The 16,694-nt window shown below is 51.5% G+C and overlaps 4 protein-coding genes across 4 annotated transcripts; all 4 read right to left on the bottom strand.

The window, feature by feature from the left end:
* Positions 1 to 723: 723 nt before the first annotated feature.
* Positions 724 to 2,487, bottom strand: N7510_008879 (putative cell surface receptor/MFS transporter (FLVCR); the record flags this gene model as incomplete). Its single annotated transcript, XM_056980804.1, has 5 exons — positions 724 to 1,587; positions 1,649 to 1,802; positions 1,867 to 1,998; positions 2,123 to 2,235; positions 2,287 to 2,487. Coding segments are annotated over 5 exons (1,464 nt in total), but the record flags the coding sequence as incomplete, so codon positions are not given.
* Positions 2,488 to 3,364: 877 nt separating this feature from the next.
* Positions 3,365 to 4,387, bottom strand: N7510_008878 (SRR1 family protein; the record flags this gene model as incomplete). The annotated part of the gene is made up of 2 exons (XM_056980803.1): positions 3,365 to 4,022; positions 4,077 to 4,387. 2 exons carry the CDS (start codon positions 4,385 to 4,387, stop codon positions 3,365 to 3,367), a joined length of 969 nt encoding a protein of 322 aa, XP_056831012.1.
* A 5,245-nt stretch (positions 4,388 to 9,632) lies between these two features.
* On the bottom strand, positions 9,633 to 10,127 carry N7510_008877 (uncharacterized protein; the record flags this gene model as incomplete). The annotated part of the gene is made up of 1 exon (XM_056980802.1): positions 9,633 to 10,127. The coding sequence occupies one exon, from the start codon at positions 10,125 to 10,127 to the stop codon at positions 9,633 to 9,635; it is 495 nt and encodes a 164-aa protein (XP_056831011.1).
* Positions 10,128 to 11,888: 1,761 nt separating this feature from the next.
* N7510_008876 (3-keto-steroid reductase) lies at positions 11,889 to 13,228 on the bottom strand (the record flags this gene model as incomplete). The annotated part of the gene is made up of 2 exons (XM_056980801.1): positions 11,889 to 13,125; positions 13,176 to 13,228. The coding sequence occupies 2 exons, from the start codon at positions 13,226 to 13,228 to the stop codon at positions 11,889 to 11,891; spliced, it is 1,290 nt and encodes a 429-aa protein (XP_056831010.1).
* Between the last annotated feature and the right edge of the window lie 3,466 nt (positions 13,229 to 16,694).

The raw sequence follows: 16,694 nt of genomic DNA, 5'->3' as shown, positions 1-16,694 counted from the left end.
ATGTTAATATTATGACTAGGACCTCTCGATATTCGATTCGTCGGATAAGTGAGCAAGTTTTAATAGCTAAAAGAGCTACAGATATTGCTCCATTAGGGCCTTGCAAAAATGGATTCACAAGAACTATGGGCCTGCCTTGCGCTCATAGAATTTTTGATCTATTAAAGCGCAATCAGGCTATTCCGTTGTCAGATATCCACCCATTCTGGCGAATAGATCTTGATCAGGGGGATTCAGATTATCGTCCAATTTTGGAACCTATGATTCCATTACCCAAGCCTAAAAAACGGAAGAGGGATGAAGCGCAGGCAGCTGAAATAATTAGTGAAGAGCCAATACAGAAGAAGAAGAAGGCGCCCCCAAAGTGCTCTACATGCGGTGAAGTTGGGCATACACGAAGATCATGTAAATAATAGAGAGCATGAAATTCAAATACAGTCACATGACAATTTCTACTTATATAATCATCTGTATTACATAAGTTGTTGTGTCCCTAGGAAAAGCTGTTGTGTCCTTAGCAATTCCCCGGGCATAGAGTAAGCTGAGCTGAGCTGAACTGAATGTCCAACACAGAGGGGTAAGCTTGCCAACAACGTATATAATCGCCGTCAGCATGGCATGACCTACAAATCAGGCTTCATCCTCTGGTTGCATTGGCGGTATGTACAAACGCCCCGACCAGATCATGTGGAAAGGAATGGAATGCTCGTCACAACGAACACACTAAGGGGCAGTCTGGTTCTGTGAAGGAGACGAATGGACCACGCCAATCTCAGAGCCAGCCTTGTCCGCATCTTCTCGCCCCGGACCGTCTGCGTCCGCGGTGTCCGGAACCCGCATCTCGAGACCACGATCGATATCCCACCGACGGCGCTTCACCACGCGCCCAAACAAGCCAATCACCATGGGCGGCGGCGCAGCAACAACAGCGACAACAGCCGAGAATATAAGCGCATTGCGCATATTGAACGCAGGATGCGCTAGCGCACCCGCCTTGAGCGCGTCCTGGATAAGAATAAAGCACGCGCCGAGCAACTGCCCGCCGGTCCAGCACATGGTGCTCCCGATCTCCGGTGAAAAGGGATATGTAATCTCAACGAGATACTCCAGCACAACGGGCAACAGCGCAAATGAGGACGCGCCTATAATCGCCATGACGACGTACGAGGGCGCAATGCCCGCGGAACTGCCGGGGGCAAAGATCAATCCGATATACGACGCCGCGATGATGGGGATCAGCACGCGGATGGTGCCGAGGTAGTATTTGAACCGGTCTGTTAGTGGCGAGACGATCGCTGCCATAACCAGGCCGACTACGATCAGGATGCCGCCTGCGATCCCGGCTTCGGTCTCGCTGAACCCGTGCGGGCTGAGGATTTGGTTCAGTAGCGATGATACGCTGTTGAAGAATCCCACGTATACGGAGAAGGGGATTAGGATTAGCCAAAACTCGAGCGTGCTGAGGAGTTGGCGCATTGCGGGGATGAGCGGCGTGCGTGGGATGGCGGATGCGGCGGCGGCGGAGGCACTAGGGGGTGTGGGTGGTGCGGCGGGGAGGAAGAAGGATGGGATCGATGCGACGCTTGACTTTGGAGAGTGTTAGTACTGATGATCATATGTTGCGGCGGGGAGAGGAGATATAGCTGACAATGACGGAGATATACAACACCATGTCCGGGATCTCGGACGGTTTAGTCGCCCACGCCGAATCAATCAACTGCCCCAGCGCTGCGCCCAAGGGGTTCGCCAGACTAGCCAGCGCCGTTGCGCTGGTGCGACCCCGATCCGAGAACCACAGGTCGCTGTAGCGCGTCGGCGCGCAGAGACAGAACCGGCTGCGCCAGGCCGATAAGGATCTGCCCGAACATGGCGAGGCCGAAGATGCCGCCGTTGGCTCTGGTGCCAGCATAGCGCAGCCAGTTGCCGACCAGCAGGAGCGTGGCGCTGGTGATGATGGCGGGTTTGGGGCCGCCTTTGTTGAGGATCCAGATGACGAATCTATGGCAGATTGAGTTTCTGTTAGCGGAGTCGAGAAGAGTCGATCGATCGCGATTGGATCGGATTAGGGCATGGCAGAAGTGACCTGCGCTCTGCTCTGGGAGGCAATGCGATAGGTACTTACGGGCTGGCGACGCAGAAGGCGAACTGGTAACCCGTGCTCATCCAGTTGATGGCGCTCTCCGAGACATCGAAGTACTGTGCGGCGGTGGTGGAGATGGAGGAGAAGGTGAGCCACTGTTTGGCGGATGTCAGTATACGCAGTTACCTTGGTGAGAGGTGTCTTACATCCCAACTGACGACGATATTCAGCAGCACCAGCTGGGCCAGCCCCCAAAAGCGACGCTTGTAGACCCTGTAGACCGGTCGCGTGCCGGCCGATTCGGACTCGGGGGAAATAGATGAGGTCATGATGGAGTGTGTACCATCCTCCCAGCACCGCAGTAGTAGAGGGGGTGAAGAAGAGGAAGGCAGGAAAACGCCATGAATCTGTTAGTCGTGAGCTAGCTCGGCCATTGTAAGCGATCTTGGGGGACGTGATTCCGAGGCTGTGGCGTGGTGTGGTGGGGTACCTGGGGGTACATCGAGACCCACCGCGTAATGGTTGCATCGGCAGGTACTCGCGGGTACCGCTTGCGGGGGTGTCTGAAGGGACGGACTCTTTTATAGTCCGACTGTTAGCATTACTATTATCGTCCGATTGTCAATCTTATTCCGGCACTAATTATCAGTATAGGTCGACTGTCTAATGATGCGACTAGGTACTGCCCCAGTGCCTCTACTGGAAAGGTTCAGTCGACTCCTACTTCGTATTCGCGACCTCAGGGGTCGGAAGGGACATAGATCAACATCTGTGCTGTCCAGATCCTGCCGCTACAACATTGTAGAAGCGCGTTGGAAATGCGCAACTGAAGCTTGAGAGAAATCGTCCCGTAAAGCTCCCCCGTGAAACTCTATTCAATTTACGGACTGCCACTCGGAAGGAAACTGGTAGGGGCTCGATCCCTTCTTGGAGAGGTAGCTGATGCGATACCACCTCACGCTGGGCAAGCCGTATTCATGGGACTGGAGAAATTTTTTTTGCTTCTCGTCTTTTTGAAGATCTGGGACGTCTTTTCACCAAGGGTTACACAAAATTCGATCATGATTTCTCGGGTGATGAGCAGATCTAAGCAGGAGTATATAGTGCGAAGCTGCTTCTCCAATCCCTGCAACGCCGTACATAGATGACCGTCGAACAAAAGTGATCATCCGCCCCGAATTCGAACATATCGTACCCCTTTAGCATCGCTCTCACTCGAGGTGTGTACGGATCGGTTCTAGAAGTTCATCAACAGAGCGCCTCATAGTCCCGGAGATGAACGTCTTACACCTTTCCTTCTCTTTCAACATCACAACATTGGTCGTTAACACGCTCCCAAATTACAGCCGCTGGGCGCGCGGTGTCCGCCACGATCTCCTTGACGGGTACATTAGGCGCACACGAAAAAAGGATAGATCGCTCGTCTACCTCAAGCCATGCACGAGGATCGTCGATAACCTCAATACCGTGCTCCTCAAGGACAACCTTATCCACGGATTTGTACTCTGGATCTTGGGCGTAGCAGCAGATTAACTTCTGTCGAGCATGTAGCCATTCGCGTAGGGTCAGGACCAATGCATGCTGGAACGCAGGGCCATGACTATTGCTATTTGAAATGCCTCCTAGTGCTACCGCCACAATCTTTTCGATGTCATGTCCTGCAACCGATGAGTCCAGGATATGCACAACTCTCTTGCACATTTCGCTTTCCTGCCAAGCCCGAATTTTTTCTTTGAAGTACGAGTTGAGATTGTCCCGGCTCGGGAGACTTGCATCTTGGGCTAGCTCTTTTGTACCAGATATGAGCTTCTCCGATTTATGATAAACCTGCAGGCTGCGGAGAGGACTTGTCCTTTCGGGGTCGTAGTTAGCACCTTCGTACAGCCTCCCGAGCATGTCTTTAAGATGTCCACGGCCGCGGTACAACAGCATCGGTTGTTGACTGTGCGGTATCAGCTTCGAGATCTACCGAGGGGAGGACGTTCTCGTGACAGACATGAGCCATTCTTCCACTTCCTCTTCCTTCTCTGTGCCATCGTGGCTCAGCTTCCAGGAGAAGGTTTCTCCTGTTCTGAGGGTGTACTCTATCGTTGCACCCGCCACGTCCTTGACCAAGATCTTATCCCCGGGGCCAGTAGAGCCCTGAAACTGTTCATAGGCGGCACGAATAGACTCTTTGGTGAAGAAAGGCTTTCCAGAGTTGTAAAGCTCGTCGATGCGAGCGAGCGCCTCGGCCCTGGTCTGAGGCGCGCACGAAGGGACACCATCGTGCCAATGTGATGGGCAATAAGCTAATACCAAACCCATGTGGGTACTCCAAATGAGAGGTAGAGATGTCATACGTATGTTTTACCTAGGAGCTGTGGTGTTTGGTTGAACGTTCCTGTCAGTATGTCCTTCTGTAGATCCCGTTCGCTTTTCAAAACAACGGGACGTGTCAACGTACGTGGTGAGGTGGTGAAGGACCCCACTTAGTAACAATCTGACATGGCGTGGGAGCAGGGATGTGACCACACTTGATGGGATTTTAACGGGACTGCGCATGACGGGACCACGCTCGACGGGTCTGCGCTTGACGGGACCGCGTTTGGCATCACTGCGATTGAAGACTGCGTTTGAAGACTGCGTTTGACAGGTGACACAGGGCATAGACTGTTGTAGATAAGTAGAGACTCTTCTTCGGTCTCTTCTTCCCTTTCTCAACTTGGATCTCCCGTCGACTACGTACTCAAATTGAATTCTTTATTGATTTTCTTTCTCGATCTGACATCCGGTCACAAGGGATAGATAAAACCGCCTGGCTTGAATAACTAGCCAATGAGTGTTCAAGAGTAGAGCAAAAGAGGACGAGAAATCTATAATTTCTTTTTCTTATCAGCTACGCACCCGTTGAGCCGCATGGTGGAGCCTGCATGCTGTCAAAAGCGTTGACCCGATGCATCTGCGTCCAAATTCGAAGATCTCGGTTTATGTAGGAATAACTATGAAAGAAACATGCTTAAAATGAATAAACAACTTTCAACAAAACCTGGTATCTCAAACGAGAGTAGAAATAAGAGGAAGGATTGTAAATGGAAATCATTGACTCCTGCTATAGACGAAATCGTAAAAAAGAAACCCATCCTGATGCGTGTCCCAAGGCAAGTAAATCCCCATTAATCGCGGAACAGCGAGGCCGACAGTCAGGAGGAAGCCATAGTATATTTTTGCGATCTAGATTTATCCATTGTCCTTGTTCAATGAAGATCGCCTGACACGTAGAGGTTGAATGTGAAGAATCATATTCGTGCCCGGACTCAACGTCGAGGGTGCATATGTTGGTGATTAGATATGAACCATCTTGAGAGAACTCGAGATCGTAGACAATTGCATCCGTGTTGAAAATCTCTTGTAGACGACCCGTCGCCGTGTCCCAGAGCCGCACGGTCTGATCGTAAGAGCCAGAAGCTAGTAGCTGGCCGTTAGGCGAGAAGGCTACTGAGAAAACCCAGTCAGAATGGCCCTCAAAAGTCTGCTGTAGGCCGCCCGTCGCCGTGTCCCAGAGTCGCACGGTGTCATCGTAAGAGCCAGATGCTAGCAGCTGGCCGTTAGGTGAGAAGGCTACCGAGGAAACCTGTTCTGAATGGCCCTCAAAAGTCTGCTGTAGACCGCCTGTCGCCGTGTCCCAGAGACGCACGGTCTTATCGTAAGAGCCAGATGCTAGCAGCTGGCCGTTAGGCGAGAAGGCTACCGAGGAAACCTGTTTCGAATGGCCCTCAAGAGTCTGCTGTAGGTCGCCCGTCGCCGTGTCCCAGAGTCGCACGGTGTAATCACCAGAGCCAGAGGCCAGTATCTGGCCGTTAGGTGAGAAGGCTGCCGAGGAAACCGTCCCTAAATGGCCCTCAAGGGTCTTCTGTAGACCGCCCGTCGCTGTGTCCCAGAGTCGCACGGTGTGATCCCCAGAGCCAGACGCCAGTAGCCGGCCGTTAGGTGAGAAGGCTATCGAGGAAACCCAGTCCAAATGACCCTCAAGAGTCTGCTGTAGGCCGCCCGTCGCCGTGTCCCAGAGTCGCACGGTCTGGTCCTCAGAGCCAGACGCTAGTAGCTGGCCGTCAGGCGAGAAGGCTACTAAGGAAACCGCCTCTGAATGGCCCTTAAGAGTCTGCTGTAGACCGCCTGTCGCCGTGTCCCAGAGCTGCACGGTCTGATCGTAAGAGCCAGGTGCTAGCAGCTGGCCGTCAGGTGAGAAGGCTGCCGAGGAAACCGTTCCTAAATGGCCCTCAAGAGTCTGCTGTAGACCGCCTGTCGCCGTGTCCCAGAGTCGCACGGTTCGATCCCCAGAGCCAGACGCCAGTAGCTGGCCGTCAGGTGAGAAGGCTACTGAGGAAACCCAGTCCGAATGACCCTCAAGAGTCTGCTGCAGGCCGCCCGTCACCGTGTCCCATAGCCGCACGGTCTGATCATAAGAGCCAGACGCCAGTAGCTGGCCGTCAGGCGAGAAGGCTATCGAGGAAACCCAGTTCGAATGACCCTTAAGGGTCTGCTGTAGATCGCCTGTCGCCGTTTCCCAGAGCTGCACGGTCTGATCGTAAGAGCCAGGTGCTAGCAGCTGGCCGTCAGGTGAGAAGGCTGCCGAGGAAACCGTTCCTAAATGGCCCTCAAAAGTCTGCTGTAGGCCGCCCGTCGCCGTGTCCCAGAGTCGCACGGTGTCATCGTAAGAGCCAGAGGCCAGTAGCTGGCCGTTAGATGAGAAGGCTACTGAGGAAACCCGTCCCCAATGGCCCCCAAGAGTCTGCTGTAGACCGCCCGTCGCTGTGTCCCAGAGTCGCACGGTGTGATCCCCAGAGCCAGACGCTAGTAGCCGGCCGTCAGGTGAGAAGGCTACCGAGTAAACCCAGTTCGAATGGCCCTTAAGAGTCTGCTGTAGACCGCCTGTCGCCGTGTCCCAGAGTCGCACGATGTGATCCCCAGAGCCAGACGCTAGTAGCTGGCCGTCAGGCGAGAAGGCTACCGAGGAACCCTCTCCCGAATGGCCCTTGAGAGTCTGCTGTAGGCCGCCTGTCGCCGTGTCCCAGAGTCGCACGGTCTGGTCCTCAGAGCCAGACGCCAGTAGCCGACCGTCGGGCGAGAAGGCTACCGAGGAAACCTGTTCTGAATGGCCCTCAAAAGTCTGCTGTAGACCGCCTGTCGCCGTGTCCCAGAGCCGCACGGTCTGGTCGTAAGAGCCGGACGCCAGTAGCCGGCCGTCGGACGAGAAGGCTACCGAGGAAACCTGTGCCAAATGGCCCTCGAGGGCCTGTAATTCTGCACTCCAATCTTCCACAACTCTTGGTAACTGGGATATCCAAGTGGGGAGCTCTGCTTTGAACTCTCTCCGAATAATTGACATTTGGGGGGCAAATATAAGTCCTGCGCAATAAACCTGAAGAGGCGCCTCGTCGGTTATGTGGCGATTTTTAAGAATGAATCGCTTTGCATCTTCAAGAAAGGCAGCTAGACGAGATGACTTTCTCTGCCAGTCAGTATCAAAATTTTGGTTCCAATTCAATGTCACTAACCTTTGCCAGGGACTGTAAAGCTGTAATATTTCCAATCGTTTCCGAAACCCATCCAAGAAGGCTCATCACCTCCAACCAATGCAAGAAATGAACCTTCAAAAAGTCTTCTATCAGTCTCCAGTTTATGCCGGACTGGTCACCATTCTCTAGATGGCGTACCCAGTATCGACATGCGTATCGAAGCTCAGATGGGACATAACCCTCAAGTACCGTCTTTTCAATCTCATTTTTCCTTATGCCCGGGTTTGAAAGACGGCATATATCTCTCTTTAATTCTCGATTCATACACTCAAGACAATCCTTGGCAAGCTGTGTATGACCTGCCAGTTCGTCAATCCAGAACTCGTCGGATGCTGAATGATCAACCAGAAACTCTCGAAACGAGAGATGAAGAAGCTGAACGGGGGCATCGCTCTCTTTTGGAACTGACACCACAGACTGGAGGGTACTGAGTCTGTATTGGATTTTCGTTTCGTCTGAGCAAATGAGCTCGGCAAGGGAGATGGATGAGAGTGGGCTGAAGAGAAGAACAATGGCACCCACGATTCGGCGAAAGTCATCCAACCAGTATTTGAGTTCTTTCGGCTCTTTCCGCGATACAATATGCTTTAAAACTGGGAGATAGATCCCGGTCAACTTTGAGTACTCGCCGTCAATTTTCTCCATCCTGTCGCTTGAGCGTGAAGATAATATAGCTTGCAGTCGGTCGTCCGGCAGTTCTCCCTCACAATTAATGAATCGATAAATTGTGGCGGCATAAATGAATAGAGGAACAGCCATATTTACTAGGGCCTTGAAACTCTCTTCCCCGGGCCAGCTTTCCGCTAGTCCGTGATCATCCTTTATCCTCTCAAGCCTTTCCCGGAGAAAGAGTGATATATCATGCTCGATAATCGACCTCTTAATTTGATGAAGAATGATCTCATCGTTGCCGATCGGTCGAAACCCTTTGATGATGGGTGGCTCTGGCCTACTGGTGATGAAGATTCGTAACTGGACATCTTTCAAATCGGTCAATTTAGGCAAAGTTGAAAAAAAACTCGCGACATCGGCTGGCACTTGACACTCATCCAGGGCGTCGATGACAAGCACTAGGATCAACGGGGAGTTTAATCCAAGATTGAGGCTCTTGAGTGGCTTGAAAAGCAATTCGTTGAATTGTTCCTGTGGATTGTTGCTTCCAATGCCACGCGTTTCCTTGATTGCCCTCTTGACTGGTTCCTGAAGATGAGGTAATCTTGCCAATATTTGTTTGGTAAGGGTGGTGAAGAGCCGTTTGGCGTCTTCTCGGTCTGTTCCACCCTTCTTGAAGAAGAAGCTGCCACCTAGCAAGCCCTCGTTGTCCAACCACCGAGCCACTGTCCGTGACACAGTTGACTTTCCTGTTCCTGCCATACCCTGCAACCAAAAGACAGCCTTCTTATCTGGATCGGTAGCCCAGCTCTTGATATCCTTAAGGAGTTCGGTTCGAGTCTCTTGCAGACATTCTTGATACTCCTCTCCGGTATTTGCATTATAATGAGCCTCCTCTGCAATCTTGAGCTCTGCGAGGACCATCTTGCCATCGAGTTCGTTGAGTGAGTCCATCATTTGGTCAATATTAGTTAGCGCTCTGTCCGCCTTTTCGAGAAGCTGCTTTCCCCTGTCTCTCTGTTCATGCCGGTCAACTATCTCAAGCCATCGGCCCAGATGTGACTCCGCCTCATCAATGGATTTTTGGAGATTGGAAAGAGAATCTCTAGAGATGCTCTTCCAGATCAACACGGCATGGCTGCGGTCATAAAGTGACTGGACTAGGGCAGCGAACGTTAAAATTTCTACGTATACCTGGACCAGAGCTGTCTCAATGTATTGATCGGTATTCGCGTTCTTTTGATATTCCTCCTCCACCAAGCTATACCGAGTAAGAACGTCTGCGAGAAAGGCGCAAGATTCCAGCCAAGCCACTTTCTGGCTGCGATAGTTTTGCGTCACCTAAAAGTCGCTTCTGTTAGTTTCTAGACCTTCAATTTTTTTTAATTGGGAAAATACGAGCATACAGTCAATCCCAAAGACACAACAGCCCAGACGCTGGTTGCGTGTCCTGTCGGATCAAATGCCACAGCTGCCTTGATAAGGTCCTGAAAGCTAAGAACAGCCTTAATGATCTTTTGGGCTGGTTCTTTAATCCTGGATTTTCTTTGGTCGATTTCATATTGGGTCTTCACGGTTTCGACTACCCCATTCAGTGCCTTTAAACGGTCCACGACACCGGGATCGGTGTTCACATCATTGGAGTCGTTGGTTTTGTCCGATTTTGGTATCAATATAGACTTGATAAGTTGTTGATTTTTGGGCTCGAGGTCATCAAAAGCGCGTTGCCACAGATCTGCTTTCCTAGCAGAGGCGGATGCATGGTGGATTGAAGAATCATCCACAGATTGATTCCTTTGTATAGACTGGAAATTGTTCTGGTCGTCCTTATCCGAGTGCTGCTTTCCAAAGAATTGTCTCAACTTTTCACGGACCATAGCTGACCAGGATAAATAGTCAGTTTGATTCTGTGAAGGGTTTGCTGTTTAAGAAATGAAAAAGGTAGGCAGAATCCAGGGTAGAGAGTGGGGTAGAAAGGGGGGTTCTGGCGCTTCTCGAGTGCACCGCCCCCCAACTGAAGGTTGTTTGCTTTTTCTGGGCAATCGAATATATGTTGGCATTACTCTGTACTGACTGATAGGTAGTAGCTACCTGAAAAAAAAACATCCATTTGAAACGATGAAGCTGGGCTTGCACTCCTCTGTACCTTTTTGGCACGGCAACAGGGCCCGTTCCTTTATATGCTGGGTAATTTCGGTCCTAGTACCTTGAAGACATTGAACGAAGAACAATTAGTGAGCTCCCTTCTCATCTCATTATATTTGAATATGCAGCAGCTAATAAAAAAGGAGTCGAATCATCCTCTAACAGTTCGAAAGACAATGGATGAGCTTGCGAGCAAATAGAAAGAACAAAACACGTTTGCAAAGAATCAATAGAATGAGAGTAGCAAACAGAGATTAGAGGGGAGAGCATGCATGCATCTATGGAAGGCCTATCACAGTACGAAGATGTAGAGTTAGACTTCGCTAGTAGGAACCTAGATAAGATGAACATTATGCTTTTCGAGAGGATCGAAGCCGTGCATCAATACATTCTAATTCAGCAACAGATGACTCATAGTAACGCTCTATAGTACGTGAAGGAGATTCTCGACCACGTTCTACATACAGTCTTCTACGCTTAGGATGTGATAGAGTCAATTCAACCTAGGATTCTTTAGATGCTTAGTCTACGTTGTATTATCCGTCTATAGTGAACAGATGATTCTCTTTACTAGAAGAAGATCAATACAGTCCGGAATACTTCGAATAATATCGGAATTTGACTACCCTTAGAGACCTTTGGGGGAAAAACCGCAAATACGACTCTAAAATAGCTTTTGAACATGTTTCAATTTGAACAGACAACTTTCATCTTCGACAGTCTACTTAGTACGTGTGACGCGATTGTACAGGCGTTACCTCTCGCGCCGTAGCGTCAATTACTATAGTGCTTATTACGATTATACCGTATACGTGCTGTAGCGTTTTTGTTACAAGCTGAAGCACCACAAGATTCTCTTTGACAAAATCATCTATGCCTACGAGGTCATCGGAGAACTTTCCCTCAGTATAGGCAACATTGTAGGTACGCCTCAAGTATCTAATGGCATATTGAAGCATAGTAAGATTACTTGCTGGATAGCTCTGTTTTTGAGATAAAGAATCCCTAGCTCTCAAATGACTAGCTCGCCTTCCTCGTTGCTTTTTCACTTTCGTAGCGGTAGAAGTTTTATAGCGGTATCGTTCTCGTAAAGGTATTCTTAAATTTTTTTTGAAGCCCGCTTTCTTTTGTCATGCAAAGGATATCCGTAATCCTCTCTATTATTCTATTCGCTATAGTCGTCCTAAAAGATATTAAAAACCCCTAAGGTGCCTAGGCCTTCTGAACCGGTTACTAAGGGAGTATTACTAGCTCGGAAGAACGGATAAAGCATGACTTCAAGATACCTAGACAGAGGATGCATCTTGATAGAGTTATCTGCATGTAAGTTGGAAATGCACAGGAATCCGAAGCTTGGGTATGGACCCCTTTCCTAGATTGATAACTGGGGATTAACAGCGTATTTGTATAGAGATCTTGTCTGTCGTACGGCTCTAGCTCGACCGGATCCGGGTATGTAATTAATGCTATATGTATGGATGAAGATATCTATCTCATGTTTGACGCCGCTCCTCGGCGCGATCCAAGATGGCCTCCCACTTCACCCTTAACTCTTCCATCTGCTTCCAACACTGACGCCCAAGCTCCTCAAACTTCTCCCGCTCTTCGCGAGTAAGGTCCACGGCGCCACGTTTCCTCCTCCGCAGCCGATCAGCCTCGACAACGGCTCTACCCACAACCCCGCCATAACCCCAACCATCAACTTCAGTGCAGGCGACGCTGCCACGACCAAGTCGCGAAGCAGAGGAGCCCCATTTGGGTCTCCCGCCGCCAGCTTGGTGATAGGGCGCCTCGGCAGCATCTATAGCATCCTGCGGCGACAGCGCCAGGAAAACCGGCGCGGAGGCGCCGGTGTAGGTGGACATAGTATGCCAGGGGGAGCCTAGCATGCGTGCGATCCAGAAAGCAGCTACCATGGCATACACCAGGGGCAGCGCGAGAGGAACAATTGCGGTTGCGCAGATACCTGGGTGGGAGACATACATGTTCGGGGTGGCATCGGGGTCGGAGGAGTCCGACTGAAGGAAACTGTCCACGGCCCAGGGTGCCGTGCTGGGTAGGTTTGAGGTCAGGGCCAGGATATCCGTGAGGGCCTTGGAGGATTCATATGGCGTCGCAGACCGCAGACCCTGGATATCCTCGGCGTGGAACGCTTTGCTGGCTGCCTCAATGCTAGACAACCACACAACTCGGCTGGGCCCATTGGATGCTCGTTTCAGCAGCGGCACGACATTGTGCGCGAGCATGTAGTGTCCGAACACATTAGCGCAAAATACCGCGCCGAGCGGCGGCTCGTCCTCCTTCCCGTCTGTTTGCTTGTCTGTCACGACGCCGGTGGGAGCAACCTTGAACGTAGGCCAGGTCACCTCCTGAACGAGATCGGTGCACACGCCCCATATGGCACGTGGCCAGTTAAGCCCGGACCAGCCGCCTATGCCGGCATTTAGGACAATGGCGTCGAGTTTGGACAGAGTGCGCACCAGCCGTCGGGAAAGGTCCCGCACGGAGACCAAGTCGCCCAGGTCGACATGCTCGGGGACGAATTGCACACGCGCGGCGGCGGAGGGGGACGCTGCTGACGCGCGGAGGTGCGCTTCCAGCCGTTTTTGGGTATCTTGGGCTTTGCGCGCACTCCGCGTAGTGAAAATCACGGTGAGGGTGTGTAAAGGGTCGGAGTGTGAGGAGAGGAATTCATCGGCGAGTCGGCAGCATATTGAGAATCCGAGGCCGCTGGATAATAGTTTAGTTCGGGACTGTGGGGAAGGAATTGAGGAATGTACCTGTTCGCACCGGTGACGAGGATGCAGGTGTTGTCCTGCCGGTCGCGACTCATCGTGCCTGGATTTTTGGTCGGTCGAGGCGCGCGCGGCGATTGGGTGTGGGTGATGATCATGTGACAGGGAAAGTACTACATCCAGCAGCAATAGTGTATATTTTGATTAATTGTTCTAATATTGGCCTGGTTAATTGAGGTGTACGATATCCTACTTCGGATAATAATATGCGGGTGTAGTTTCGTCGGCATACAGGTGTCTATATCGAACTTGGGGCAAGATTGCAAGTATAAAGTGTGTTCCAAAAGTCTGAAATCCTCTCTTTACCTACTACCTAGGCTAGAAGAGGGTTTCCGGCTTTTGGAACACGACTGTCGCATAGCCGGTACAATCCCAAGCAATATGAGCAAAAATGGGACAATTGCCCATCATGGCTGTCGCCTCTTCTACTCTGACGGGATCTGGTGACCCCTTCCTCCTCTACTGATAAGGCCGAGCAAATGACGGCCAGAGATGCAGGCAGTAAGACAACAACAATAACAAGCCCATCAGCCGCCTTTTTCAATTCGCCTTCTAACACTCATCTCGATGTCACCCGGCAGGACCGGCTGCAGGAGCAAATCACCTACTTGGTGGCGTATGTTGCTTACTTGGTGGCGCATGTTTCTCCATGACTTTGAACTAGAGCGAAACCTACCCTACCCACACCTGCTTTTCCAAATAATGTGTCATCATCCCAACCCGCGCAGCTGTCCATTGCGGCAACACTCTCCGCGAGACCCTGCAAGGAGGCGAAATTTCAGCCAGGCTGGTGGCGTTGTTGCTAGCGATTAGAATTTCCGGCGATAACCTCACAGCCTTGGAAGCGGGGGCAACTTTTTTCTACCATCCTCCACTTTCCCAAAGAGAATGCTGCAAGGGGCCAATGGCTGATTTTTGGCCATGATCACGGGAAGTTTCCGTCTTACGTCGCACACTAGCTCACGAAACGGGATCTACCGGCCGCTGAGGTGAGAAACGAGAAAACGAGTTGATATGATATGGGAGAAGGGGAAATACTCCCGCTGAGCGCCGAAGTGATACGCCCATTCACAGCTTTACCCACTCGACCGGGTCCGGTGTGGAGGAGGGGATGGCGACAGTCGGCGTTTCAGCCAGTCAGATACAATAATATGATCTGATGTCGGCTGCTGGGGGCTTTGGCTGCTAGCGTAGTTGTTGTGGGCTTGGCTATGATAATAATCATGCGAGTCGGGGAATTTTAGCGCCTGGCTTGGCTGGTCGAGGGCGTATCGCAGAATGATACTCGATCTGCCACCGATCCTCGCCACAATGGAGTATGAGGCTTTCGGTATTTTCCTGGAATTTTACTGCTACAGTAACGAGTACTTCACATGGATCCAACCAACCTCGGGGAGAGATTAAGCATCGCGGGGATCCTGAGCACGGCCACGGAGCTGGGAAGTTTGCTCTCCACTGACTGCACAGGGTCGACGTGGTTGGTCTGTGAGCGAGAGTGTATTCTCGATGGGGATAGTACATAGTCACCACCCCTACACATCATGTACACACAGCTGCATGCGCATCCAAATGATCCAACGCTCAGCCATCGGCGTCATTTGGGAACAAATAATGCGGGGTATCACTGCGGTTCGTACATTCTTCGTTGGTTCGTTCGTTGTCCGATAGCCGAGGGCGACTCTCTATCCTTTCTCACTGCCTAGAAACTCTATACTCTTTTCCCGCCTTGTCATGCACTCCCTATCACGACGATCCGCCAGGCCGGGTGACCGACCAAATGGAATCCTGCATCTGGCCGACTGGATGGGCTACTGACTAGGCCTCCCATCTCTAGCGGCCCGGGGATGGGGGGGGGGGGGGCGGAGACTAGATCCACTCCCACTGATGCTGCAGCATTATCAACCAACCCCTGCTCCCCAAGCATCGTTGCCGAAGCCGAGAACCCATTCAGTATACGTTTCTCGCCAATCGTCTCCCGTCCAGCCACCACATTATTATGATGCAGAGCTTCCGGGCAGTCAATGGTTAGGGCTTACCTTACGCTCCCGATGACCAGGTCATTGGGAGAGAGCAGTCGTGGGAGAAAGAGAGAGCCAAAAAATGCCAGCTCACCGATCTTTCCGCGACAAACCAACCAGACTAGACGGCGTTTTCATATTCGCATATTATCTCCCTGTTGAGTTTGGGGGCGGATCGGCGTCGCTATAATAATCTCGTTGATGGATATTCTTCCCCATGCTTTTGTTCTGGCCTTTTTCCCTCGCGGGGGTGTGAGTCTGGACCCTGAAATCGTCCCGCTCATGATGATTACTATTCTCAGCATGCCAGATTAATCCACCGATGGCTGTGCTAGGAAAGATGTTGATTATTGCCGGTTCAGGAGGGTCGATGGCCCAGCCCATGATCATCCACCGATGCCCCCTATAATAATAATGATGGTGGTCTTGCGTATTCCCTGACTTCTTGCCTCGTCCACTAATAAGGTTGTCCGATCAACGATCGCCGCTGTTTAAAATTGTACTTCGCGCGGTGGATCCCCACGTTTTTGTGGTCCGTACGTACGTCTTAAGAGTGGCGGAGGAGCCGAGGCTGTCCAAGACCTGTGATGAAGGGATCAATATGGCACAGGAGAATGATCCAACAGAGTTTGGGCTGGCGGCGGGAAGGAATGGCTGGAGGTGTCGGGGATCCACCCATGGTGAGATGAGATGCAAGAATCATCATCGCCGGTGAAGACGGCCCCTCGTCCACCGCGCCTTGTCCGCGGTATTATCTGGAGATAGTGAATCAGAGCGGGAAGATAAATCCTTCGCATTAGCCAAAATCATGATTCTATTTCCGTGCCCATGACCTTACGACCACATGTGCTCATAGCATTTATTCAGGATCTGGGATGGGAAACGTCCTGAACAATAACGACCTGCCTGTTTGGCGTGGGAGACCCTAAAAAGTGGAGGCGGCGCCCCTCCACAACGAACAGACCCAACCTTAAGGAGATTTGGCCACAACCGGAGTGGTGGGTCTAGGAGTTGACGAACAAGTATTGTTCAGGAAATGCACTGCCGCGTCATGGTCCGCGCCCCTTGCTGAACCACCTTTTGCCACACACCTGGCGCGTGTAATCCTGAGAGAAGAAAGAGGGCTCTACGGAGGGTGAACGGGATCCTGTGTCTGGACCCCGTTACAGGATCTGGAGAGAGATCATCATTAGCGAGCGAGAGAAAGAGAGCAACGGAGGAGCTCGGGCGCGGCTACCAGTTAGTCGCTGGGAGTCCCCGGTGAGTGGCTGAGTTTCCGAGCAGGCATGATATCATTCCCCTGTCGGGTTTTGTCAGAAGGGCCACCAGAAAGTTAGCTCTCGAGCAGGATGCGCGCCCTGGCTGGCGGAGGCCCATCGCAAGCGAGCCGGGCATCTGTTCCTGCTCACTCCATTACACCCCAGAAAAGAAATAATAATCAGAATAGGGGCCCGGTTGGGGTTTCAGATCCCCCCAAAGGCTAACC

Source organism: Penicillium lagena, assembly GCF_028827675.1.
Source record: "Penicillium lagena strain IBT 129212 chromosome Unknown utg000006l_segment0_segment0, whole genome shotgun sequence".
Classification (NCBI taxonomy): Eukaryota; Fungi; Ascomycota; class Eurotiomycetes; order Eurotiales; family Aspergillaceae; genus Penicillium; species Penicillium lagena.
This window is presented reverse-complemented; position numbering and strand designations above follow the sequence as displayed.